The sequence below is a fragment of the Alternaria arborescens genome (genome assembly GCF_004154835.1).
Source record: "Alternaria arborescens strain FERA 675 chromosome Unknown contig_15, whole genome shotgun sequence".
In the NCBI taxonomy this organism is placed as follows: Eukaryota; Fungi; Ascomycota; class Dothideomycetes; order Pleosporales; family Pleosporaceae; genus Alternaria; species Alternaria arborescens.
This window is the reverse complement of record NW_021167870.1, coordinates 548525-575178: the sequence shown is the minus strand read 5'-3', so window position 1 is coordinate 575178 and position 26654 is coordinate 548525. Positions and strand designations below refer to the sequence as shown.

General features: G+C 51.4%; 10 protein-coding genes across 10 annotated transcripts; 3 read left to right on the top strand and 7 right to left on the bottom strand.

Annotated features, from left to right (window-relative positions):
* Positions 1 to 344: 344 nt before the first annotated feature.
* On the bottom strand, positions 345 to 773 carry AA0111_g7020 (hypothetical protein; the record flags this gene model as incomplete). Its single annotated transcript, XM_028653309.1, has 2 exons — positions 345 to 406; positions 482 to 773. 2 exons carry the CDS (start codon positions 771 to 773, stop codon positions 345 to 347), a joined length of 354 nt encoding a protein of 117 aa, XP_028505339.1.
* Positions 774 to 1531: 758 nt separating this feature from the next.
* On the bottom strand, positions 1532 to 2212 carry AA0111_g7019 (hypothetical protein; the record flags this gene model as incomplete). Its single annotated transcript, XM_028653307.1, has 1 exon — positions 1532 to 2212. One exon carries the CDS (start codon positions 2210 to 2212, stop codon positions 1532 to 1534), a length of 681 nt encoding a protein of 226 aa, XP_028505443.1.
* Positions 2213 to 4042: 1830 nt separating this feature from the next.
* Positions 4043 to 6436, top strand: AA0111_g7018 (hypothetical protein; the record flags this gene model as incomplete). The annotated part of the gene is made up of 1 exon (XM_028653306.1): positions 4043 to 6436. One exon carries the CDS (start codon positions 4043 to 4045, stop codon positions 6434 to 6436), a length of 2394 nt encoding a protein of 797 aa, XP_028505440.1.
* Positions 6437 to 6811: 375 nt separating this feature from the next.
* On the bottom strand, positions 6812 to 7157 carry AA0111_g7017 (hypothetical protein; the record flags this gene model as incomplete). The annotated part of the gene is made up of 2 exons (XM_028653305.1): positions 6812 to 6870; positions 6962 to 7157. 2 exons carry the CDS (start codon positions 7155 to 7157, stop codon positions 6812 to 6814), a joined length of 255 nt encoding a protein of 84 aa, XP_028505455.1.
* Positions 7158 to 7696: 539 nt separating this feature from the next.
* Positions 7697 to 8760, bottom strand: AA0111_g7016 (hypothetical protein; the record flags this gene model as incomplete). Its single annotated transcript, XM_028653304.1, has 2 exons — positions 7697 to 8659; positions 8710 to 8760. 2 exons carry the CDS (start codon positions 8758 to 8760, stop codon positions 7697 to 7699), a joined length of 1014 nt encoding a protein of 337 aa, XP_028505444.1.
* Positions 8761 to 9726: 966 nt separating this feature from the next.
* On the bottom strand, positions 9727 to 19935 carry AA0111_g7015 (hypothetical protein; the record flags this gene model as incomplete). The annotated part of the gene is made up of 5 exons (XM_028653303.1): positions 9727 to 10180; positions 10243 to 11849; positions 11947 to 17016; positions 17146 to 17951; positions 18105 to 19935. 5 exons carry the CDS (start codon positions 19933 to 19935, stop codon positions 9727 to 9729), a joined length of 9768 nt encoding a protein of 3255 aa, XP_028505473.1.
* Positions 19936 to 20341: 406 nt separating this feature from the next.
* AA0111_g7014 (hypothetical protein) lies at positions 20342 to 21232 on the bottom strand (the record flags this gene model as incomplete). The annotated part of the gene is made up of 5 exons (XM_028653302.1): positions 20342 to 20374; positions 20422 to 20511; positions 20562 to 20781; positions 20852 to 20874; positions 20963 to 21232. 5 exons carry the CDS (start codon positions 21230 to 21232, stop codon positions 20342 to 20344), a joined length of 636 nt encoding a protein of 211 aa, XP_028505454.1.
* Positions 21233 to 21483: 251 nt separating this feature from the next.
* Positions 21484 to 22058, bottom strand: AA0111_g7013 (hypothetical protein; the record flags this gene model as incomplete). Its single annotated transcript, XM_028653301.1, has 2 exons — positions 21484 to 21879; positions 21933 to 22058. The coding sequence occupies 2 exons, from the start codon at positions 22056 to 22058 to the stop codon at positions 21484 to 21486; spliced, it is 522 nt and encodes a 173-aa protein (XP_028505449.1).
* A 214-nt stretch (positions 22059 to 22272) lies between these two features.
* Positions 22273 to 22719, top strand: AA0111_g7012 (hypothetical protein; the record flags this gene model as incomplete). Its single annotated transcript, XM_028653300.1, has 4 exons — positions 22273 to 22309; positions 22380 to 22409; positions 22539 to 22589; positions 22658 to 22719. The coding sequence occupies 4 exons, from the start codon at positions 22273 to 22275 to the stop codon at positions 22717 to 22719; spliced, it is 180 nt and encodes a 59-aa protein (XP_028505448.1).
* A 1501-nt stretch (positions 22720 to 24220) lies between these two features.
* AA0111_g7011 (Casein kinase I) lies at positions 24221 to 25468 on the top strand (the record flags this gene model as incomplete). Its single annotated transcript, XM_028653299.1, has 4 exons — positions 24221 to 24232; positions 24314 to 24386; positions 24446 to 24934; positions 24981 to 25468. 4 exons carry the CDS (start codon positions 24221 to 24223, stop codon positions 25466 to 25468), a joined length of 1062 nt encoding a protein of 353 aa, XP_028505447.1.
* Between the last annotated feature and the right edge of the window lie 1186 nt (positions 25469 to 26654).

The following is a 26654-nucleotide window of genomic DNA, read 5'->3' as shown; positions in this document are numbered from 1 at the left end:
TTCTTTTAACGGATTATGATTGGATGGTTATTGTATTGACCTGGCTTTACGAATAGCTGGGGTTCAAAATACACGGCATAGATGATGTGGTACCTAGACATATGGTTTAGACGATTGGTTACGAAGAGCAACAAAGTTGCTTTCTGTATCTGGAATATACAGATGGAGTTGATGAATGGTGCTCATATCAACCTTGACGTGATGACTCTATGTTGCTGTTTGGAGGAGTGTCTGCGACTACCTGTCGCTGACTACAGATTGAATATGCTGTGTGGCATACCGTTCTTAACATCCCATTCGCGCTTCATCTTTCTCCCTCCATTTTCCATTCCAATCTCTTTGTCTCAGACGAACCACCCAGCAGCAACAGCAAACCCCACACCAATCACCGCAGCAAACTGCGCATCTAACAAACCATTAGCATACATCCCACCCCTAATCAACGGTAGGACTAGAATCCAAAACAAAACAAAAAGCATACCTTTTGTAGACCCCGCCGCACCCGTAGTAGGCGTCGCACTCGGACTCTGAGCCACCCTTTCGGAAATACTACTCGCAGCCGACGACAACGCCGAAGAAAAGGCTTCGGAAGCAATCGACGACGCGGCTGATTGAGCGGCCGAAGTAGCTTCTGCGGGAGCTTGCGTGGAAGTGTTTAGCGTGTTCCCTGACGCTGTTGATTCGGCGTCGGAAATAGCTTGGTCTTGGGCGAGTGACGAGGGGAGTGTGGTGAAGATGGGGAGGAGGAGTGTGAGTATGTTGAAAGAACGCATCGTGGGTGGTTGGTGAGCAGACGGGGACGGGATAGGGTGTTGAGATGGTAGTGTTTGGTAGTCTGGTCGATGGAGATGTGAGATATTTTGCGTATATCTATTCACTTAGGGAGCACGAGTTGATTGAGTAAAAAGTGTGCATAGGAACGTCGTCTCCTTATACGTACATGTTATATCCTCCAGAACTATTCCTTCGCAACCAAAATCGCTAAAGAAGAACAACCCGTCCCTATTCCATCTCATCCCGTCCGTCACCACCTCCCTAGTAAGAAGCCCAAAACCATTTTCCATGACGCTTAGTTCCTCAGACCAAACCACTCAGCACGCACAACCTGCGTGCATGCCCTCAGCCTCTTGTCCCAAATCGTCAGTAAATAATAAGCCACAATACCTCTTACAAGCATAGAATCTTTCTAGGGCAATGGATCTACCTGTGGCAGGAAGGTTCCGTGGTCGTGGCGGAGGGTTGGTCGCAGCCATAGATGTACGAGTATGGAAGCACATGTTTTGATGCAAGGCTATTCTTTGGCCTGAAGTACAAGGACGGGCTAGGATCTGATCGAGAAAACGCGGGTGGTGGTGCAGTGCAGATCGGGGACGTGATGCAGATGATGACGTTTTAGGGGTCCGCGGACGCTAATGCGTGGGAGGGCTCGGGTGGTTTGCTTCTTCTCGTGGGATCGCGATGCAGAACTTTGATTTGATAATCGTAAAACTCAGTGGTATGTTGCCAGGTTTCGCCATGTACATGTTCTTGTTTATTCACACAGTCGGTGCCTTTTCACACGTTTAATCGTCCATCCTCCAGAATCTCCGATGGAGCCTACTGCGAGCCTGCCCACCTCAGAGGTACTCTTCGCGTCTCCGAATCGTATTTTGACGTCTTTGAGAATACGAGCCCGTTCTGAAGCCTCGAGAAACGATCCAGTAGGTGGTAGTGCTACGTAAGAATTATCCCTCATCACAAGGCTCGACATGTTCATCATGATGTCCGGACCGTTCGTTAGGAACGTGCGAAAAACCGCAGGAATGAGGCTCGCGAGGATCAAAAGGGATGACGCATATCCCAACACCGTGGCCCAACTTTTATGCGCTTGAATAACAATCTCTTCGGTGTTCTTGGTCCCTACAGTGGACCAAGCTCTTGTCTTGAATCTTTCTGTCGTGTTTTTAGTTTGGTTCATTGCTAGACCAGCGAGACTCGTATTGTCGTCAGTGTAAGACGTGGCATTAATCAACCCGCCAGTCAGGGCATAGAATCCGTTCACGCAAGTCCAGTAAGCATGAAATAGCTGTCCAAGATTGTAAGAATATGATTTGTCTAACCCAGGTGTGTTGTTGGTGAATGGTGCAAATTCGTCATAGTTCGTGTATGAATCGTCCGCTGTTTGCAATGTAAGTAGAGGATCTTCAGGAGCTATAAGATAAAGATCAAGCATGGTTAGAAAAGCACTATATCCATCTGAAAACGTGCGTATACAGTATGATACAAATTTCGGCCAATTTGAACTACCACCAGCGGTATAGAAATCGAGTTGAGTTTTAGCCACTGGTGGACGACTGAGTTGTGAGCGGCGAATTTTGGAGACAGCGCATGTCGTTCCGACTAGGCAGAGAATTTCGACCTCGACATACGCTGAAGTTATTTGGCATTTCAGATTACCACTAGTGAGGTTCCGCCAAATGGACCCGAGATAGAATTGGAACGGTATCTGGCGTTCTGGTCCAGAAGTGCTCCCCTTACCCGCACAGGATAGTGTATATTTCAGCTAGGTCTGAAAGCAACAGGTCAGTAGTAAGCGGGGTTAGCGCACCCTTGGTGGCTTATTGAAGTGGTGGCGTTCTCAGCTCGACCTCGGGACTCACGAGTCGCCCTTTAGTTACCCACACCATCCTGAACCTCTACAATCGCTTCACAATCGCTGCACACTGGCACAACTGGTACGCATTCTCGATTTGCTCATAGGTGGGCGCCAGCCGCGTGTTCTTCAATCCTCCACAATACGACCAGTCCCCTGAGAACATATCATGATGTAGTGACATTATAGGTATGCATGCGGAAACCGCGGCAGGACTGGAAAACAGAAGCATATTGAAGATTACGCCTGAGAGTTCCAAGAGGTATTATAAATGGAGCAGTCCACAAAGCTCCTCAATCTCATCTCAATCCTTAGTCTAACCCGTACTGTCAGCCGCAGTGAACACACCAATCACGTGCATCATGGTCTAAGCCTACGAACCCTGCAACAATGCTAATACTCCGATTCGGCCTCAATAGCATGCGCAACGATTGCCTAGCTTTCACATGTCAAACTCACGCTATGTGGTCGTACGGTGTTGATGCCAGTCCCTCCCCTGCCACCCACAAGATCACACTGCCGACACCGCTTGTACAGTGTACAGCGAGTGCGGATTGACACTCGCCTTTATTCGCAACGCCGCCCATACTGACATGTTATCCAGAGCATCAATGCTCCCCAGGTATCAGATGCAGCGAAGCACAACAGTCCCCACCTTCAGCTGAGGCTGAAACCATGATCGATGTTGAAAATGATCCAGATCCACGCTCATTGGTCAACACCAGATCGTGTTGCGGCTGCGTGTGAGTGACCTCAGCCGCATTCGCTAAGCATTGTGAACGATCTCTATTGTCTGGCGTGTAAGTATGAAGTGGAGTATCCTTCACGATGGGCGATTAGGATGCAGGAAAAAAGCTCTTGGCGTCTTGGTTCCGCCTGCCCAACGACTACATAAGCTTACCCCGCTCTTTTCATGCTCCAAATGCTGAGATGGGCCGCATCCTTCGTTGACTAAGATTGTTCAATTGTTAATCTCGGTGTAGTCTTCGCTATCTGTACCTGGCCTCCGATACCATGGGCCAGAAATCGTCCAAAGGGAAACGGCTTCGAAAGGGTCAGACTTCATACCAAGAAAGATATAACCCCACGTATGCTGCTTATTCGGCAGAACGGGGTGATACAACTGTATTGCCAACCAGATCAGGCGAATCGCGCCAACCGACTCAACACGATTACCCTCCGTGTCGCCCGTTCTATCAGTCGCAGGATACATCTACCAGGAAGGGTCATAACGCTGGCTATTTATCACCAAAGCCAGCCAGCCCGGTATCCGGTACGGCTCAAGACGGCTGTTCACCCTATCGGCCGCTGAACCGTTCACAAAATGAGGTTCGATTGTTAAGAATCTTGCCACCCGTCAATAATCAACCACACCACGACCCCTCAAAAGTACTTGACTTCTCGAACGACATGGTTGAGTGCTGGCTTGAATATGAAAGTCTGGACCGCATTGTTGAATGGCGCAAGAAGGCGCTTGCGCGATCTGCTCTTACGAAACATCTAGCGGACATGCTACTTGCTGGAGCAGAGGAGATACTGCCCGATGACGACGGCACGGGTTCTCGAGTGGCCGAAGCCTTGAAGAAGACCATGTTCGAGGCTATGGATGCGGAACTCGATGAGGATGTTGAGCTACCTATCCATTCAACCAGGAAGAGGATGTTAGAGATGATTTATGAAGCTACTCAAACGATGAGGGCGGATATGGAGGCTCCAGGGGTCTTGTTCACAGAATCGGCAACAACAGCAGAAACATGGTTGAAAACTTTCATCTGGGCGCCCCTGAGTGATAACGAAGTCCACCCGGAGAAGGATCAAGGTGGCTACTTCGCTTTGTCGTACGTCTGGTCCGATACCAAACTCTCCATGCAATTCCTGGATGAAGAAATCAGCAATCTCTTGAGAACCAGCCAGGCTGGAGGCAAGAATTTAGACCAAGTTCTCTCAGATGTCAAGCTGCCCGAGGACATGTCATTCTTGAAACCACAAAGAAGCAATCGACCTATCAAGTTGAACGGAAGCATCATCCAAGTTGGGCCCAATCTCGAAAGTGCACTCAGATCGCTGAGAGAGATACCAGAAGTTCAGAACGGAAAGAGGGTGTGGATTGACAGCCTTTGCATCAATCAAAAAGATATCGAGGAGAAGAGCTACGAAGTGAAACGAATGAGAGATATCTATTCTCATGCTGACAGAGTGGTGTCCTGGCTCGGAGAGGACACTGAACATGCGGGGCGCGTCATAGAGATGATGAACACTATCGGCGGCAGCATCCTCACGGAACAGGACTGCTCGAGGATTTCTGACTGGTTTTTCTCGTTCATCGAGAGTGAAATGGGCGTTTACATTGCCAAGTTTCTCGCTCATCCTTATTGGTCTCGGATCTGGATAGTCCAAGAAATTGTACTGGGCAGTGAAAAGAGCATCACGATATGCGGCGCTAGGCGATTTCCCACGATAAACATCCTGCGGTTTGCAAGTCGAATACTTAACGACACAGATGTCAGGGCCTTCAATACTCATCGCATCCTCTACACGCCGACAAACAGTTACTCAGACGCAGTGTCAGTCGGACGCCTGTCGGCGGGGTTGCGAAAGCTTTCTGATCTGTGTACGTTGCAGAAGAACTTGGAGCTACTCACTAGCGAGTCTGGAACTAGCACACTATGGTTCCGCACCGCCTCAAACAACTTCGCAACAGATCCAAGAGACCTACTATATGGGATGATGAGCCTGTTACCGCGCGACCTAGTTTCCCTGATCAACGTGGACTACAGCCCAGGCAATACTTACAAAGACGTCATGATCGATTTTGCAACTGCGCAGATCCACTCCACTCGAGACATTTCCTGGATACTCCATCGTCCGTGGTCGCCTTTTCCCGGTTGGCAAGACTGGCCTTCGTGGGTCCCAAATCTCTCCATCCCCTTCAGCTATGCTCATTTCATGTGGAATTACGGCACATATGCTCTCCAGGACAGCAAGGATTGTGAATCTTATACAACACGTCGAGTAGGTAACCATGCCACACTCACCTGTTCCGGCTTCTTTATTGATACCGTCAAACAAAGCGCCAAAAGCTTTGCTGCTAAGCGCTGCGAAGAAAGCCAGTATCTTATCATGAGACCATGGCTCTTGGACGAAATTGCAGCAGAAATAGGAGTCGACGAATGGGAATTTCGTAAACACACTCGGTCTACCATACATGAGTTCCCGGAGCATGAGCCGTCACCGGAATTGATCTTGACAATTCGGCCCTATCACCGCTATGGTAACGTGCAAGGTCTGCGAAATGCGGTTTCAGAATGCTTCAAGAGACTGCGCTTGACACCGCACCATGAGGATGAGAGCATGTTTGATATCCCACTAGATGTAATTGAGAACGCTGCTGCTCCTGCTCTTCCCGGACTTACTGTAGATCCACCGGTACCATATCTCTTGCAGCAATTATTGGGCCTCTTTTCAGAGATTGACCTGTGGGACATGACGTTTCGCGACTTGTTTTTGCAACATGGCTCTGGAAGGCCGATTCCACATCTGCGGCTGCAAGATCGGACAGCTTTGCTTGGCCGTATCTTCACGACTTGCACGGGGTATTTGGGGGCTGCTTTGAGTAACGTGTGCCGTGGGGACCGGGTTTATCTATTGAAAGGGTGTCTCATGCCGGTTGTGCTGCGTCCCAGCTCAAGATTGGAAGGTGCGTATGAGCTCGTTGGCGGCGTATGTGTGCCAGGTATCATGCACAAGAAGGAATCGGAACTCGTGGCTGAGGGGATGGTGCCGGAGACAGTCATGTTGGTGTAGTTAGGTCAGTTTGGTTGAGGTTGGTCACAACACAAGAGCAGAACGATCAATTTTCGATACAAATCCACCGGAGGAACTTCTTTTCCAGCCCCGAAAGCCCTCAGAGTCATGAAGAAGGATACCCAGGACGAATGGTGAGTATGTGTGGCGGCATATGCAAGTGGCAAACATCAGAAGATGCAAGCCTTTGTTAAATACAGGTGGCACAGCCCACATTCTCGAAATTACACCACTTATGTCTCATAGTAGCCGAAAAATAATCGATAACATTGCAGCAGATATCGCATTGTGATGTATGAGGGCGTCGTTGAAATGCCCACCTCTCCCCTCCTCTCCACTTCGACAGCCTTACACCTACATCCAACATTACCCCTCTTACATAAACGCGTTCAAAGCCGCACCACCAACGCCGACTAAAGCAGCATATTTAACTTCTGCGATATGTCAGCCTTCTCAAACTCCGATATCCATATTTGCCTTTCCCGTGTACTGCACCAGCAGACGGGAAACACGGACATCACTCACCATGAGCGTTCGCACCGCCCGTGCTTGTCGCCTCAGCTGAAGCGACAGACGCCGATGACGCTGAGAGGACAGATGCAGCCGATGATAAGGCGGTAGGGTTGATCGCACCAAGGCTACTGGAAACACCAGCTGGAATTTCTTGCGCGGTGGTCAGTACGCTAAGGAAGGCGATGAGGTATAGTGGTTTTGTGAACATGATTGTAAAATGTATGCGATCAATACCACAAATCTAGATGCGTCGTTGATGGGTTCAATAAATCCAGTAATTGCGCATGCGATTTTGTCACTCGATTAAGCCAGTAAGCTCTGTTTTACATACTATAATGTCTTGATACTACGACCATGTATGACGCAGATGGTAGAATTAATCGACATGTTAGTCCTGCCATACACAATGCTTCTTCTTTGCTCCGAGCACCATGCTTCGGTAGATATGGTTAGCGGGTTCCCTAGTACGGAATAGCTCCATGGTTAGCGCGAATCTACGGAAGCTGAATGACGTGATTAAGAAGGAACTCGGTTTTGAGATAGACAACACACAACACGGGGATAGGGATAGTTTGGCTTAGTGTCAAAAGGGTACATACGTATTGTACACTTGGCTGGAAGATAGCCTAAGGGTCTGAAGATCACTTGGTATCGCGTCACTTGTTGCTGCGAAGTCATGTGTTGACTTTACAAGACAGACGATGTCAGAAAATACCCAAAATACTCTACTACGACAGGAAAGCCTCTCTATGCTAAAGAAGACCAATCTTCTGCCCTAATATACTCTTCTACTGTTGTAATCTCTATCCCAGGATCCCAAGGAAACTTTACATCGGGATCGTTACCTACATACCCAAACTCCTTAACAAACGAGAAGTTATCGATCATCTCCTCTCTGACTAGCTCCGGCCAAGCCTCTGCAAATTTATCCTTGGAAATGGGTCGAGTCGTAGTCGGAGCCCCAAGGATCTTCCCCCAAATTTTCGCAACTTCCGCTCTAGTCTTGAGTTCACTGACGCCGTAGATGCGCGTGCCAGGCTCTTGGTCAATGACTAGAGCTTTTACAAACTTTCCAGTATCTCTCGAAGCCACGACCCATGGAATGGTACTTAATTCTTTCGGGCCTGGAAGCTGCGGGTCATTGATGGTCCAGCTGCCATCTGCCTGCTTTTGAGGCGAAAGGAAGCCGGGGGCCGTCCAATTCTCAGTGAAGACGCCCATGACAAAGGTGCCGAGGATTTTTGCGAGCTCTGGCACATTGCTGCGGATATGTTGTTCGATCTTCGCCGTGGAGTCAAAGTGGTACACATGTGTGTATTTGCCGCCGCTGAGTTTCGTGACTGGGGTCAACGTTGAGAAGACAAATCTCTCCAAAGACTGGAGGACCTTGGGGTCTGACGCGGCTTCTACAGCATTCAATCCTTGCTGTACCTCCTGCCGATGACAAAGGAGGGGTAGGAACGTGCCAGTTGCCGATGCTTTCTCGTGGGTCTCCTTCTGCTTGAAGATGGTCCAGAAATCGGTAGCGAGGAAGATTGCTGTAGCACCAATGAACGCCGCTTTGAGGGATTTCTTGTCATCCAAGTCGCCTTTGACAAGCTCGACACCTTTAGCGGCCTGGTTCTTGGCGGACTCAGACTCTGGGTTGCGAGTGACGCCACGAACTCTCCAATCTCCAAGGCTCAGAAATGTTGCCGCAACTGAAGAACCCTTTGTAATGTTAATGTCTAGTGACTTGGTCGTGAAGATATCATATTCACCTGTGTTCCTGTAACACCGAGGACAACAATCAACTTTTGCGGACTTGTCATGATTCTTACGACCACAAGATAGAGAAGACTTCTGTGCTGTACAATCAGAAAGCTAGCTTGAGGAAAGAGATAACAGCAAAGTACCATTCTATTCGACCGGTTTATATAATACCTTCTCAGGTCTGATGAATTGCGTTAGGGGTGCTCGTTGGACCTCGGATCTTAACCAGCGCAAAATATTGATAATCTGGTGGACATGGAGTCTATGCACAGCCAAAGATCTACTCTCTCCTGAATTAGCAAAGACTGTACACCGCAACACTAGCATGCATCACCGAGGTTACAGAACACGTATTCGACGCTGACAAATGTGAAAACGTGAACGAAAGCTCGCACGAAATGTAGATAGTGCGGAAGCACTAATGTTGCCAAAAGTGCGGAATTCCGCTGAGTGCGGAGTTGGTGGATCATTGCCAGCCATGTTTGTTTAACGCTTGTTTAGCAAGTATGATATTATGAGTTTACAGGCTCCGCGATCTAGGTATTATTGTAAGCAATGTGAGGTAGATAATGATGCAGGTGGTTGGTATCTTGGTCATAATATGACGACGTCGGCCCGCTGGTTCATAGGTGCATACTTCGTGGCCCCACTAAAACTACCTCTGACGTGCAATGCTTTAACAAGCACAATAGATAAAGCATTCAAGAGAAATGGTTATTCAGCATGTACCTAGCCTAGGCTGGTGAATGTGTCGAGTTGGGGTGGGTTAGGTTAGGTACACCCAACGTTTGTTTTCTCAATGACTTGATAACCGACTCGAGAAATCAGAGACCACTCAGCATAGCATCACTTGCTGCTACAGAGCCACATGTGCGTGAGGCGCAAGACAATGTACAAAGAATTCGATTCAAGGTCTAGGTGTCCATGTTCTCTCTTTCCCCCATACTTCAAGTAATAACACAGTACATCACCATGCTCCTACCACCCATCACTCACAGAAACGCAGCGCACACAACATCAAGCGATCATTTTCCCCATCCCCACCCCCAGCGTCCTCTAAGTGGATTGGTTATACCACCTCCCTGTGCAGCCTTTGCCTGGACTTTGGCCTGTGGTTGCGGCACTTGCGACGATTTCGCTGGCGTATCCGGCCCAGCCCCCTTTCCTGCTGGACTAGAAGTAAGCCCGAAGCCAGACGTGACTGCACCCAGCGGTTTTTCTGCAGGTGTTGGTGCTTGCTGTTGTCGCTGTTGCTGATTTCCAGTCCCAGAGCCAGTCTTGTCGCGTCCAAAGAGTTCGGAGATCCTCGACGTGGGACTGCGCCGTGGCTTCAGTGAATCTCGACGGGTGAGCGGTGATGATTTGGGATCGACCTGTTGGGTGACTAGTGGTGCGTTTGCACTTGCATTGGCGTTTGAAGAGGCAAGAGCGGCTGCCTTACGTGGTCCGGATGCGGGCATAGTATATGGATCACTCGAGCTGGACTCGTACATTCCATATGAGGTTACACGGCGTGGGAGAGCTGGTTTGACATCACTCACATCTGTTCGCGCACCTGGCTGGGTTTGCTGCTCTGGGCTTCGGTCGGCTGGCTGAATCGTTGCCAATGAAATTTTCGTTGGCTGTGGCCAGGATTGACTGGCCCCTGTGTTGGGTGCTGGAACTGGCGAGATTGTACCGAGGGATCCTTGAGACGTTGGCGAAGTAGGTCCGTCCCCTCCTTCTCTTGTTGTCTCTGATCTTGGTAGAGCTGCTCGGAATACTGCCATACGCGCTCCGGGCGCAGCAGATGGCCTTCGATCTGCTTGTGCCGCGGCTGACGAGGCTGGATCTCGTTCTTCTTGCTGTTGTGGTGATTCAACTCCTCTTGCTTTGATTTATTCCGCTTCGTTGTTGAATAAGGCCGCACGCGAGACCGGTGTACCCGCTCTCGGGGCGGTGCATTGTCTTCGACTATCTGCTTGTCTGGCACTCGATGGGATTGTTGCCGTTCGCGTTGATGTTCTGGTGACTGTGGGTGTTCGCGCAGGGATTGACGCTCTATCTTCCCTAATTGCTGAAGACCTGCGTCGTGTTTTCGTTCTCTTGGCTGATGATGAAGGCCTTCGTGTGATGATCGCTGGATCCTCCTCTGCAGACTGGAAGGCCGTAATTTCTCGCGCTTGTGCTGCGGTTGATTGACGAATGTGTTCTCGCGCAATGGGCGCCTCTTTTCCTGCATCTGATGCTGAAGGCCTTCTTTGGTTGCTTTCATCTCTGGTGGACGGTTTTGGTGATGTTCCTGGACGCGTGAGGTCAACTGTGCTGGTAAACCCGGCGTTGTCATCGACGGACTGCTCACGCAGTCTATCGATGCTACGGCGGGTGGCGTTGTCTTCTTCGCCTTTCGAGACCCCAGAGTCCAAGACCATCTTCGTTTGCTCTCTAGCGCTATTGTACTCCTCTTTTTGAGCCGTCGGTTGTCTTGTTGGCTCTTGCGCTTGCTCTTGCGGCGCTTGAGCATTAGGCACTTCCAACATCCTGCTTGGCGATCGACTCGACTCTCCTTCATCTGACGGACCTTCTTTCTGGGGAACCTGAGACAGATTCCGTCGCGTTCACGGCGAATGAATACCTTCTCTAGGCGATGTTTCTTCTTTTGCGATTGAGGTTCCAGTTTTGGTTGGTCTGCGGACGTCTCTACGGACTGGGCTTTGGACCTCTTCTTTGTCCGATCCTTGAGCCGTGCGAGAGACTTCGACTTCAGTATCCGGCCAAGTCTGGAACTCAGGTGCTTGGGAGCGGGTAGGAACATTCGTCCGTGCACGAAGAGCTTGCTGAGGCCGCGATTCACGTTGAGAGAGTCCCGACGAAAGCCGACGGGTAGACTGCCGCTTCGGTTCGTCCTGACGGAAGGTTTCATTCGTTGAAACTGTCCCACAGACGAAGTAGCTGGTCCTTCGAGACGGTGAGTACTGTGGCCGTGTATCGTCGTCAACGCGGTCTGGAAGGATTGGAGTGATTGGGTAGTAGTCGTCCTTGTGAGCGTAGACGGAGGTTTGCCTTGATCGAGTGTCGACCCTTCGCAGAGGGACGGCATCTGATTTTCGACGATAGACAGACTTTCTGGGCTGGCTTGGATAACTGTTTTGCCTTTTTTGCGTTCCCCCTGGGACTTCTGGTGACCCAGGTGCCGCATTCCGAAAGGGTTGAACAGATGATGAGTTGAGGGCAGGCTGACTAGGTCGACGAGATTGGCTTTCTACCTCTGATTCCAGAAGCTCTTCCTTGGGCCAAGGCCCAAGACCAAGCCATCCTCGCTTTTTGGGCGGGCTTTCCACTTTCGGCTTCGGTGGTGGCGTACGAGTATCCGGCTTCGTCCATGAAGGTGTTTCGCGTAATGGATATGCTGGTGCCGGCGGATATTGCTGCTCAGGTGAGTAGTTTGTACCCTTCTTTGGCTTTTGCTTGGGGCTTCTAAACTGCATCCCGACTTTCATTTGCTCACTAATCATCTCTGGAGGCGCCGCTGTGATCCCGGGAGCAGCACTGCTGCGTCTGCGATCTGCTGTGCCAGACTCATTCGGTACCTGTGTCTTTCTTCTCGCAACCTGAGGGCTCTCGTTGCGCTGACTCTTAACCTCAGTGCTTACCACAGGCCCAAAGCCAGTAGCAGACGATACGATGTTTCCAGCATCGCTACTTCGCTTACGGTTAGATCCATTAGGTATCGTCAATATCCGTGGTATGCTGGGTTGAATCTCTTGTGAGGCTTGCGTCATGCGTCTTTCAAATTGAACATCTGGATCAAGCTGATATTCAGCATCGGTATGCGCAACAGGCGCCAGAGTTGGGTAGAAGTGAGTAGTCGGTGCTCTCTCAGACTGCCCAATCAAGTCCTCGCTCCCGTGAACTTCGGGTGATCCAGCTTTGCTTTGAGTTCGAGAATCATTGCCTTCATCCGACGGCTCTTCAGCAATCCGTTGGTAGATGGGAGGTTCGAAAGACTCCGTGTCAGACGCCAAATCTGTAGTGCGTGCTTTCTCGACCTGATCGGTCTCTTCCTTGCGATCAACCCCGTGAGTTGATTCAAGGACATCTCTACTCTCCAATTCAGTAGAATTATCAAGTGGGACTTCCTTGTTGTACTCAGGGCTTTGGTATGCCAAGGACTCTGTACGTGACAGAACACGGGTAGTCGTTGTTCTGCCACCCGAAGTAAGCCGTTCTTTAAGCGTCGCGTCTGCTATATCAGTTTTTTGTCGTCTGAGAGGGTGATCTAAATGTCTTGCATCCACTTGAGGCTCTGCTAGGATCCCTTCAGCTTCTCCTGGTGGATCCTGTTGAGTCTCGGGTGCAGCGAGGACGTTTTCTCTAGGCGTAGGTTGGTGTGAGGCAGAACGCGACAAAGCGATCTGATCTGGAACGTCTCCTATCTCCAATGGGGTCTCAGATGAGGGAAGAGCTTTCGCCTCAGTTTCACGGACGGTTGTCCTACGCGTGGGCTGACGTGAGAAGGTTTCATAAGGTTCGCCCTCTTCTGGCAGGGATAAGGAGGGAAACCTGTCAAGTTCAACAGAGTCATTCCGCGGTACAGCTGATAGCAATGTGCTGGTACGAGACGCTTGCGTTGGCTGGCGCGAAACAACACGCGAGACAGAATGGCCCTCTGCCAAGTCCTCTAGAACCGGCGATGAGATAGATGTAGCTAAATGCTGAGGTCCGGTAGCTAGCGGCATCGTACTTGTCCGGCGAGCTTGAAAGGTAGGCTGGCGTGAAGCTGCGCGAGATGAGACGGATTGTTCAAGCACCTCTTCTGCTACAGGAGAAGTACCGGAAGACACGGAAGCAGGTTTGAAAGAATCTTGCCGCTTTCCACTCGATTCCACAGTGGTTGTTCTGCGGATTCGCTCCACCGGCATTTGGAACTCAAAGCCGTCCTTAGGTACTAGTGAACCTGTTCTAGACTCTTGTAGTTGTTCACCTGGTTGTAGAGTGGTTGTCCGGCGAACACGTTCGACTGGAAATTGGAACTCAGCTTCTCCAGATCTATCACCCTCTACTGGAGAAGAGGTGGAAGACTCAGAAGTAGATCTGAAAGAGTCTTGTAGCTGAAAAGCTGGTGGTACAGTAGTCGTTCGACGTATCCGCTCTATCGAAACTTCGAGTCCAGACTCTTCAATGACCGGTGACGCTATGCGAGACTCTTGTCGCCGTCCGACCGACTGTATATCAGTTGCTTGCCGAGCGCGTTCAGCCGGAAGCTGGAACTCGAACTCTTCTTCGATAACCGGAGTCACTTCCTGAGATCCAGACTTGGAAGTAGGAGTGCCAGGATAAGCCCCCGCCATTTGCTGAACTGGTGATACGGTCGATCGACGAATGCTTTCGAGTACGGGTTCAAGCTCAGTCACTTCATCGACGACTGGAAACGCACCATTGAAACCTAGCTCTACTAGCAGAGCATCGGCTCCAGAGTCAACTGTCACTTGTCGCTGAATGGCTGGTTGTACAGTGGTCGACCTGCGAATTTGTCCTACTGGAGGCCAAGAGTCCACCTCTGCTGACGAATCGAGCTCTGGCTCTATCATCGGTTGCTGTACACCCAGTGGCGCAGTGGTTGTTCGGCGAACTGGTTGGAGTCGCGACTCTGGTTCATCCTCATCGCTGGGAGATGACTCTGAAGTAATCTCCGGCTCTGGCAGAAAGTCGGTATGCCTGCGCTGCAGAGTGCTTTGCTGCCGTTCGGCCGTCGCCACAGTAGTCGTTCTGCGAATGCGTTGTACAGGAGGCGTGAACTTAGAGTCTTCTTCTTGTCCAAATAGAGACTGTTGGCTGGATACGGACTCGGGTAGGACAACATCCTGTTCAGTGGCTACGGTTGCTTGCTGCTGCTCGGCTGCCAAACCAGTAGTAGCTCGACGCCTTCGTTCTACGGAAGGCGAGAAAGCCGGTTCCCCTTCTTCCGCTAGCGACACGGTAGTGTTTCTATGGGTTTGCTGAAATGGAAGCAGCTCATTTTGATAGGCTGGCAAAAGAGAAGTGGTTCGACGTATCCTTTCTGCTAGAGGTTGAGATCCAGATTCCTCTCGTCCGCCCGGCAACAGCTGCTCAGAATCTTCGGAGTCAGAGAGTGTCGCGTCATGCTCAAGCTCTTCTGTTCCTTGTGTCTGCTCGTGTGGTACTTCAGTAGTTGCTCTGCGAATTCGCTCTACTGGATATAAGAACTCCAACTCATTCTCATCATCATTATCATCAACGAGGATTTGTAACGATTCTTGAGATGAAAAACCGGACAGAAGTGCGCCTGTTCCCTGTCTTGTATCAAGCGATGTGAGAGTCCTACAAAAACCAGATCCCCGTTCTTCCAAAGATAGTAACAATTCGGGGGATATCGCGCGCTCCGCCACCGTACTCGCGCGCCTCTTTGCAGCTGGCAAGACAGTGGTAACTCTTCGTATGCGTTCCATCGGCAATAAGAAATCCAAGTCATCTTGGTCTTGCACCACCGGTGATGATTCGCGAGACGTCCCAGGCTTTGTCGACACGGTAGTACTCCTACGGATGTGTTGTATCGGAGGTAAGAAGTCAGATTGGTCTTGCTCTGGCATCAGTGTTGGTTGCGCGCTTGTGCTCCGCTGTTCAAAGAGTGGCGCAGCAGTCGTTTGGTGGCGTGTCTGCTGTATTGGCGGTGAAGGCAGTGGATCGTCTTTCCCTTCGTTAAGTGGTGACTGTGTACATGCTCGCCGCTGCTGAGACGGCACCAGAGTAGTCGACTGGCGAACCTGCTGTACTGGTGAGACGGTATCACTACACTTGAACTCTTTCGCCGATTCTCTTCTCGAAAAAACGTTGGTCGGCTCAGCAGGAACTGTAATCATCCTACGAATCCGTTGTACGGGGGGAAGAAAACCGGGCTCTTGATCTCCAACAACAAGCAGAGATTCCTCGTGAGGTGCTGATTCTAGTGTAATCGCTGCACGATCAGGCTCTCTTGTAGTCAGTCTTCTCAAAGAAGTTGCTGTCGGCTCATCCAGAGACAGAAAGTGTACTTGTTCTGATCCGTTCGATGTTGAAGTGACTGGTGATAGAACCAGCTCCTCGACTTGCATTTGTGGTAGTGTTGTGAGCGTGTCTTCATCGGACGACCGCTGTGCTGGAGGTGTAGATTCACGTGCTGGCTCTCTAAATGTCGGATGTCGCGAACGCATCAGAGTGGCTTTCTTAGTAGATATGCGATTTACAGTCTCTATAGAAGGTATCTTAAACAAATCTGTGGGCGATAGACCTGTGGCGATGCGTGGCGCCAACGATGACTCTGGTGACATCGGCCGACTTGCAGAATCACTCAATGGCATCGCAGTCTCAATTTCAGAAAGTCTTCGTCGCAGTTGAGAAGCGAGATCTTCAGTCGGAGAAGGCTCAGAAGACACGAAGAAAATCGTTTTTGTAGCCTGTTCCGCAAGTTTAGGCATGGGCTGCACGGGCGGATAGCGATGTTGGCTGGCGAAACGCTGTGTTTTCTGAGATTCTTCGATCTCTGGGCTTGGCAGACGATCTGAGGTAACGCGAGAGGACAACCTTCTGGTGTCTTGTATGACCGTTGGTGTGGCACTGGTCTTGCTTTCATACTCCAGCCTGACCATTGGCTGTCTCGACAGTGGTATAGTGGATTGCTTGAACACAGGTTCACCATCATCGATACCCTGCTCCGACTCTGCGGCCAAGTCCTTCACAGTCACCCTTCGCGAAAGTGGTGTAGAATCAGTCCTTTCGGAAACGGCTGAACGTCCCACCACCGAGGCGCGGGTGTCTGATTCGTCCTCTGTATAAGGATCCCGTTGCGGCAATGCATCACGTTGGTGCTCTGTTTCAAGTTCAAAGCGCTTTGTAGTCGTTCTCCGAATAGGTGAAGCTGTCTCGGGGCTTTCTATGACGGCTGCACGTTCCATTAGCATGAAGGGGGTATCCACCTGGTGCATGGTAAGAGTTCCAGCATCCGACTCTCGGCTTGAGTAATTCTCAGGCTCATGCGCCTGATCATACGGGTCTCGAATTGGCACACTGAACCCGGAAGGCGATGGAGTCAGACTGCGGCCGTCGTTGTAAGTGTCAGGCGCAGTCTCGTCGGGTTGTTGGTCAAGCTGAGAATCTTCACTTGTCTCATACTGCGGGCTATACTGTGCTTCGTCGATCGATTCGGCAGGCTCGTTCAGCGCTGTACCATCTCTGACCTCGTCAGCAGGCTCGTAGTCAGTACCTGGTAATGTCCGGAGAACAGCGGTGATGGAAGCAACAGCAGCCGGAAGCTCGTCTCTCGCCCCTCGAAGCACCTCCTAGATCTCCTCCGGCGAAACGTCTTCGGCTTGGTAAGGCACTCGAGTGGTCGATGGAAATTCTTTCGACTGGCTGAAGATACGGGTGAGTGCGCGGCTAAGTCGCCTTTGATTAATACTGACATTTACCGTGCTGAGGACATCTCCGCTGACAAAGTCGACCGGCTTGGACTCCGACCGTCTAACCTTGCTGGACACACCAGTGGGTTCTCGGCTCAGTACGAGTTGTTTCAGGTTTGCAACTGCTTCTTCATCATGATCATTTGGGCGACCTACCTCGAAATTTTCGATTGTAGCGCCGGTAGATCTTTTTCTCTGCCAAGTAGGTGCATTGGAAAGACGCGTGGGGACTCTCTCAAGCATACGCTGCGCAGTTTCGACATATGACTCGTCGTCATAGTAATCATGAGCAGTGTTGGAATCGGCAGGTGGATTCTCATGCCAAGTAGATTCGGGCGAGGCGCCAACAGAAGCTCTACTGAGTACACGTTGTACAGGATGTACGATGAGCTCTTCCCCCTGCCCACTTTCTTGCCGGTCCTGGAGCCGGACGTCAAGATCTCCAGCAATCGAATCTAGTTCGTCCATAAGCTGCTCCCGCGCCTCTGAAAGCTCGGTCAGATGTCGCCGTGTTTGCTGTAGCCAACTATCTTCGGTGGGCGGCTCTTCATCAGCCGTCTTGTCTTCTGTAGCTTCCAAAGAGACGCCTGGATGGTATGAGACAGATTCCCGAGGAGTACTTTCGTAAGGGGCATTGCGAAATAAGTCGTCATCAGTCACGGTAGGTCTTCGCTCGAGATCAATGCCAAGATCATCGGCTGCAGAATTGACCAGGTCGACAAGGTCAGGTATCGACTGTAATGCTTCGCGCAAACTGAAACAAGGGTCGTTGAGGTTCGGCTTCAGTTGCCCAGTAGATCCCACGTTAAGCTTTTCTGCCGTTTTGGGTGGGATATATGGACAAAGGGGAAGCCAATCATCATCTTTTTGGCAAGATGATTGACAGCGATGTCTACAGGAGCTGTTGGCACGGCATCACTGAACAAGGTCTCCAGATACTCGTCGAAGCTGATTAAGACTGGGCTGACTATTCTTGATGTTGCTGATGACAGACTGCAAGGTATTTGCATGCTCTTCGAGGATGTTATCGATGATGTAACCCAACTCGTCAACGAATGCATCCCCGCACTTGTCGTATGGTATACATTCAGAGTGATGTCTACGGCGTCTCTGCTTACGACAGATATCATCTTCGAGCGGTTTCGAAGAAGAGGTTGTGGACGTTGAGGATTCAGACAAGGCTCGTCTGCGTTCTCTCCGTTGGGTAGCTGGCACTTGTTCTGGCGGTGGTGCACGAGTTGAGCATTGCCGGCATATCTTCTGCTGTGCATGATCGCGATGCTCGCCTTTACCCATGTACGAGAAATGACCACACGCCCGCTTAGTCCAACTACCAGGATCTCGGAGTGGTTTACTAATTCTGTTCGTGCCGTGTGATTTAATTCTTGCACCCGGAAAACCAAAGTCTTGCGTGACGCGACGTCCGTAACCTTGTCGGTTGTCGACGTCGTCCGGTACTTCAATCTCGTGATATTTCTCTTCGACACCAATGTTGGCTGTTGGGATCGGACCTGACATAGTGCTTCGTCGAGAAGAACTGACGTCACTCGCTCCGTCGTGGCCAAGATTGCTTGATACAATCTCCTCGGCTCGCCTACGAACATTGACAGACTTCCCAAATTGTTGGCTAGAAATTTCAGTATCAGTGCTCAGAGTCCACTCAGCGACACGATCGATAGGTTCCTTTGAAGAATCGCTGATCTCAGCTAAAGAAGCAGTGTATGATCCACTGCGCCTAAGCCGTTTGGGGGAAGTTCCTTGGTCTTCCTCGAAAGTTCTTCGAAGATTGCGACCAGACTTCGCACGTCTGCCCTCCTGTTGCGACTGAAGATCCGGATTCTTGGCTTCTCTAGTCTCAGCAGCTGGTACTGAACTGCGAGTGGATAGGCGTCTCACAACTTCGTCAGAGGAATCTGACTTTTCAACTAATCTTTGCTCTACGTTGCCGGCAAGCGGCTCCTCAGGTATACATTCTTGCACAGAGCTGTCACTTGCGGCTTGTAAGTCGATGGCGAAAGGCCTGGCGTCTTCAGGTGTGCCCGCAAAGATGTTTGTGGACCTTCGGCGACCCATGGACTCTTGTTCAACATCATGGTCATGTTGCTCCTTGTAATCAGTCATGTCCACGGGAGGTATAGCTGTTCCGATCGTGATGGTGGGAGCACACGCACCACTCGGAGGCTGACTCTTTGGCGCAAAGCTCTTCCTGGTGACGCCGATTGTTGAAGGCGGAGGAAGGGGTGTTGACGGGTAGTGAGAGGCTCTCGTCTCGAAGAAGTCCTTGGCAGAACGAACTGATTGGGGAACATTGGGCGGCCTTGATAATGAAGGTGCTATTATGGGATCGCTTTGTTTTAGTTCATAAGCCCGAGATCGTGTCTTGGAGTCAGACGGACCAGACGCGGGTGATCGTTCACCGATACTGGAGCCAGCCTGGGCAGATGGGACCGCTATTGTTGTCTCTGCTTTGGGCTCACGATAGGGATGTTCAATATTGTCCAAGACCTGGCCGTAGGGGTTCTTGCCTTGTAGATAGGCAGGTGATCTGCGGCCAGCTGGAAACGGTTGAGGTTCTCTCGAAGATTGTGGAAGCGGCGAAGCTATCGGGTTAATAGACTTGCGTCTCGATGCTGTGAGGAATGGCTGCTTTGCTTCTCCAGCTCCGGGTATTGTGGCAGGAGCTTCAAATCTACCCTGTCTAATCCTTATGTTCGATTGTTGTTGGCTCTGCTCGCGTGTTCCCGCATTGGCAGCTCGGGAAGCAGAACTTGACGTGGGTTGGTCGAAGCCTCGGGGCATGGGATGCTAAGCTATCGTACTATACTTCGTCGATACGGAAATGGCAATGCTGTGTGTTTGGATTGATTGGTGACTGTATGTAGAGAGAACTGGAATTACTGTGGTAAGGTAAGACACGCTTTTAGAGATAGGGCAAAGTAAGATAGAGTGCAAAGAAGTAAGACAAGCAGATGAGACGATAGCAATGAAGGTAATTTGTAGCTCGTAGGGTTGCTGGTGGATCCAAGTGCACTCAGTCCAGGTTGTAGTGGAAGACGGTTAGAGGGAACGGGACTGGAAGGGGTTCGCGGTGTTTTGGTCACCTCATGGAGCTCCTTCTATTCTTTGGGCGCGGAAAGCACGCATGCTCTGCAATTGCTACTATACATACCACGCATACCGTGCTCAAGGAACGTTACTGACACATTTACTTCAACGCAGCCTGGAGGCTCTCAAGGACCTATGTCATGTCAGTGCTTGTTGTATGGCTGCGCCCACAATACGCACCTCAAGCTCGATCTTGGCCTCAGCAATGTCGGCCTCGCTGCCGCTTCCGCTGGCAATCTTCTGTGCCTCGGCGATCTGGTTCCTGACAGCCTGTGCCCGTGTCAGTCGCTATTTGTCCAAAGCCGCGTGATGGCTCGTACCTCGGCGCTGAAGTCCTCCAATGGGTAGCCCTCGACGGCGTTGATGCTGAGGACGGAGTTTGGCTGCACGGTAGCGAATCCACCAGACAGGAAGAACTGCTTGCTGCCACCCTGCTCCTCGATGATCTCGACTAGGCCGGGCTTCAGCTGCTCAATGGAGGCAACGTGGTTGGCCAGAACACCCATGTCACCGGTTTCCGCAGGGAGGTTGACCTGGACACTACAAACAGTCTTATGTCAGTTTTCGCGATTTCGCATTGCGGGATCGACCGGGGTCTCGAGGGACATACACATCCTGGGACTTGTAGATGGACTGTCGATAATCAGTTAGCGTCTGGTCTCTAGCGACAGTTCCAGCTAGATGTATTCCCCCACACGTCGCGACGGCTGTTATGGCGTACCTGATGCGGGAGAGCTAGGGAGAGCTTGATCTTGTCGTTGGCGACTTCGGCGTACCCTCTGCGCTGGATGGGGCGGGCAATGGCAGCGGGCCTCGCGCGGAGGGCGGCTCGGGCGATGCGGAGGGAGCTCATGATGGACGAAGTGGTGGGGCAATGGCAATGCGTGTCGAAAGTTGGGTGTTCTGCGAGGTTGAGTTTCTGCGGCCCCGGGCTCTTCTCGGGATTAGCCGAAAAGGTACCGCCAAGGCGGTTAGCATTCCCAATGACCATTTCAACTTGAACACGGTAATAACACGGAGAAGTTCATTTGTTTGTAGGATACAGCTTTTAAAAACTGAATCCCTTCGTAGATAAGAGGTTGATGAGATAATAAAGCTCACTCAGTTTCTAAGGTCGGGTGTAGTACAATGAAGTGCCTGTATTCAATAACTCCGGGGTATCTTAATCGCAAAACCAAGAACATGTCTAGCCCGCTACGCTTGACGAAACTCATGCTTCTTGATGCTCGAACTTGGCGAACATCAATCGTCATAGAACTGTTGTGGTGCGGCCATGCTCATCCGTAACTGCCTCTCTCTCTGCTTCGCTTGCAACTCCAGCGTCTCCACGGCATAGCTAAGCCTGTCCTTCTTTGCCCTCAATGTCTTCATCCTCAGTTCCTGCTGCGCGCTGATGGTCTTGCCCCCACTCCTCTGTGCGGTCCTACTTGCCGCTCGAGAACCCGATCCCCCATTGTTGTCACGTCCAAGTCTGCCCTCGTTCAGATCGCACTTGGCTATAAGGGATTGTTCACGGCGTTCCAGTTTGTCCAAGTAATTCTCAACGCGCTTGAGGAGGTTGTCGACTTCAGGGCGGATTTCTGAGAGGAGTGCTGATTGTGCGGTCTGGAGGTCTGACTCGGAGATGAGTTCAAAGTGCTGCGACGGAGTTAGCTGGGCGAATGCATCCGGATACTTTGACTTGTACTCACCCGCGTTGTCTGTAGTACTTTGGCTAGTCGAGGAAAGTCGCTCACACCTTGATCTAGTATGTTGATAGATGAATCGAGCAATTGCATGCTACTGCGCAGTGAGCCCACGCACCCCTCCAATGCCATGATAGCAAGCGTGTCTTCAGTAGCACAAGCAAGTGTCTACTGTGGTGAGTGGAGTGGAATGTCGCGGGGTTGTTTACCTGTGAATAGTAGGATCCGTGCGCAGACGCCAAGCATATCGAAGTTCCGGTTGTTCGGCTTGAAAGCTCAACCGCCATCACCGTCATCCCTCGCCGCAACCGTCAATCGATCCATTGCCCCTCCAAAACAAGTCACAATGCCTCTTCTCGGAAGGAAGTTCCCGGCGCAGATCGGTATGTTAGCCTGCACCACGCAAAGAGTGGAGAGTGAAGCTCGAAAAGATGGCTAACCAAAGACCTACAGCCAAGCCCATGTGGCCTTTCTACGTCTCTGGTACGTCGCGCGACTTTGTTTGGACATAACAAGATTTGAGGAAATCACACCGTGTGGGATTGGAAAGAGTTGGAGAACGTGGAGAAGCGAAGGGTTGCTGTAGGAGGATAGGATTAACAAACGTACCAGGTCTTGTCATCCTCTACGGTGTCAACTCTGCCGCCAACGCCATGGCCCAGGGTGCGTAATCCCCATCCGAAAGACGTAGCCAGCCGGCTTGGTCCATGTTCGCAAGCTGACTAGCACAGCCGATGAGTACAAGAACGACCCGCGCAACCCAGCCGTCAAGAACCAGGCGCCGAACCACTAAGTCTGATACTTCATCATATGGGGAGCGGTCTTTGGGCATGCGAGTGCCTTAGAAGGCAGTGTACAATAGCCGCGGGGACGGAAGATCAATCAAGATCTCTTACTGAGATGGCTGTATAGACTTTGGCACAATCAACCCCATCACCAAGATAGCATTGCTCTTGCTCTATTGTTCTGGTCACGCGCGGGTGTTTAAGCCTTCCTTGAAGCGCAGCACGAATGCAGACCGCGTTGCCGAGTTCTACAAGCGTCCGAGGCAGTGTTCAAATATGCGACTGGGTCCATGCAATCTAGTCAACCAACCTCCAGACGCAACGCGAGCTCTGCCACACTGCGGTCTACCTATAGCTTACTACTATGGACTCGCACGTTCATAATTGCTGTGGGAGGTTGAAAGTGTAGATGAGTACAAGCAGCCAGATACGTGTGACGTGGTGGTTCACCCAGTATAGCGCACTCGGTCAGCCTGCATGTGTAGAAGGTGCTGAAGAATCTCGCAATTGTGACATCACGACGACACAGCTGGGAGCCAATGTTAGGGCCGATGCTTTCCTTTGCTTCGTAGCTAAAAGCACGTCACGAGTCGCTGCCAGTCTTGTAGAGGCGGCTGCAGGACGTTGGCGGTGAAAGTTGAATCTAGCGCCATGGACGCGACAAGTATTTGAGAAGCACTTCAGATTGGCGCATAATGCATAAAGGGGGCAGAGGTGTGGCTCAGTCAGTGCCAGGCGACGGCATTTGAAACGGGCAGTGGCATTTTGACAGTGACACCCTGGACATGTGCGGAATTCCAAGACGCAAACGGCGCTGATCTGGGTAGCGATTCCTCCGAGCGGCCCAGGGATCAGATTTGCGGACCGCAGGCTTGATACACGGCGGCGGGCAGCGGCAGCAGCAGTGAAAGAGCTCGTCTAGCGCGCCAAGCAAAGTGGCCGAATACAACCTTGGAAGGCAGGTGGTCCTTCTGCAACCTCTCCGTCTGCGTTCCTTTGATACAGCACCACGACCGCAGCGTGCTTGTTTGACCAGGCTTCTCCGCTGTTCTGTGCCCTGCAGCTGTCTTTTAGCATCCTGTGCCATAAGAGCAAACCTCGCCCACCCCCCAGCCCACACAAAACCCCCCCTGGCGTCGTGATTCCGTTGGGCTCATTCACGCCCTACAGTAAGTCCTGCCTGCCCAGCTCATCACTCGGCTCCGCCCTCTGCTTCCCGTGCCCGACGCAGTCTCTCACCACCACCACGCACCTGTATCGCTGGCACTTCCTTTACCTGTCGGTCAACACGCTTCTACTGTCTCTCTTAGCGTTTCTCGGCTGCCCGCTCCGCTTACTCACCGCCTTGTTGGCTAAAGCCTCATACTGACCGGTCCACTGCAGTAGGCTGATCCTCAAAACACCGCCGCGCCCCCATCGTCACAACAGACGACCCACCCCCCCTCAACACCACCACTTCCTTCACCACCACCACAGGCCAGCCTCCTCAAGGTTGAACCGGCCGCAAGCATGACGACAATGGTACGCTCCGACCCCGCTTGCTGTCGCCCATGGCGGCCGATAGACTCGTCTCTGCAGCACCTTGGGCTAACACACTGACAGGACCTCCGTGTCGGCAACAAATACAGAATCGGCCGCAAGATTGGTAGCGGCAGTTTCGGTGACATCTATCTCGGTACGTCGTTGTCGCTAACCGCCCACCGTCGCCATGACCAGCCCAGCTGACGTGTGTAGGTACCAACATCATCTCTGGTGAGGAGATTGCCATCAAGCTCGAGAGCGTCAAGGCCAAGCACCCCCAGCTCGAATATGAGGCCCGCGTCTACAAGTCGCTCGCCGGCGGTGTTGGCATTCCCTTTGTCCGCTGGTTCGGAACCGAGTGCGACTACAACGCCATGGTCCTGGACCTGCTCGGCCCTTCCCTTGAGGACCTCTTCAACTTCTGCAACCGCAAGTTCTCCCTGAAGACTGTCCTGCTCCTTGCCGACCAGCTCATCTCCCGCATCGAGTACATCCACGCCAAGTCCTTCATCCACCGCGATATCAAGCCCGACAACTTCCTCATGGGCATTGGCAAGCGCGGCAACCAGGTCAATGTCATCGACTTTGGTCTGGCCAAGAAGTACCGCGATCCCAAGACTCACTTCCACATTCCTTACAGAGAGAACAAGAACTTGACTGGTACCGCCCGTTACGCCAGTATCAACACTCACTTGGGTGTCGGTATGTATCCCGCATCTCACTCGACTTCACAAACTAACGTCTGTAGAACAATCCCGCCGTGATGACATGGAGTCCCTCGGCTATGTCATGCTTTACTTCTGCCGTGGATCCCTTCCCTGGCAGGGTCTTAAGGCGGCCACCAAGAAGCAGAAATACGACCGCATCATGGAGAAGAAGATGACCACCCCCACCGAGGTCCTCTGCCGTGGCTTCCCCAACGAGTTCGCCATCTACCTCAACTACACCCGCTCCCTCCGCTTCGATGACAAGCCCGACTACTCGTACCTCCGCAAGATCTTCCGCGATCTCTTCGTCCGTGAAGGCTTCCAGTACGACTACGTATTCGACTGGACCGTCTACAAGTACCAGAAGAACGCCCAGGCCATCGCCCAGGCTGCCAACCAGGGCCAGGGCGAGGAAGACGACAAGGGCCGCGGACGCCACGTCACCACCACTGCTGCTGCCAACGCTGGCACAGCAGCTGGCACCAAGCGCGGTCCGGTCAACGCACGCCAGGAGGGCACCGGAATGTGAGTTCGATATATCTGATCCTCGTAAGGGACCCTCTCCTTTGCGTTTGGTGTTGAGAACGCTTAGCGCGGGGGACGCCAGATACAGATCTTACTAACCTTCTTCTTTCTTTCAGGCAGCTTCGTTCGGCCAATAAGCGTGGCGGGGACCAGTATGCATCTGGTTACTGATTTGATGCGGCTTTCGATTCGTCATCTCAACTCTTGCGTGACCGCTTCTTCTGACTCGGCTCCGCACTCACAACGAATGGGAAATGCGGCATTGCCGTCCTGGCAACATTTTGGACGGCGTCGCTCCTTGATCAGTTCGTGGGATCCATTCGTCAGACACCTCATACGGACCTAGAAAGACATTTTACTGTCTTGCATCTACTACGGCCAAGGGTCTCTGACGACTATCTCATATCTCTGGAAGCTCGACCTACACGGTATCTCAAATTGGCATAACAGTTCGGCTTGCAAGCAACACATCTCAACTCTTTCCGGATCAACAGCCAACAGATTATCTTGGAACGTCTTGCACGGCTCGCGTTTACTGGGCAGCTTTCCAGCTGATGACTGATCTTTGTTTGACATTTTACGGCTTTCACCTCGCATTAATTACCCCTCCTGCCCCCCTTTTTGTGCTTTCCTGCGGTTTTTTGTAAATTTCCTTGCGTTTCCCCCTTCGGATATGGTCTGCCAGCTTGTGGGGAGGTAAATAAGCTTAACAAGGGGACGATTTGTCAAATTGTAATCTGAAAGAGAGTGTGTGTACGTGGCTGAAGCTTGGCTGGTTAGACTCGAAGGGTTTGCGATGGGTGGTGTGCGGCTAGTTCAGTCTCTGTGTGGGATGGCGGTATTCCTCTTTCAATCAAGGAGGCCGCACTTCCGGGGAACGAACCAAGAAAATAAAGGGAGACGAGACAATTATCTAGTTCGCTATCACGCCCATTGCGCTTGGAGACGGGGGAACAGAAAGGGGGAAGGGTTGGGATGAGTGATTGTGGTGTGGTGCTCTTTCTTGTTTTGTTTTGTGCTTTGCTTGTGCGTTTTGGAAATATATGGTTTTTTGCGAATCTTTCTCTCTGTCTCTCTTATCTTGGTGATTTGGATGGGTGTTGTGTGATGTGATGTGGCGTGAAGTGACGTGACGTGACGTGACTTTCGTCGGTTTGAGATGGTAGTTGGTTTACTGCCTATAGTAATGC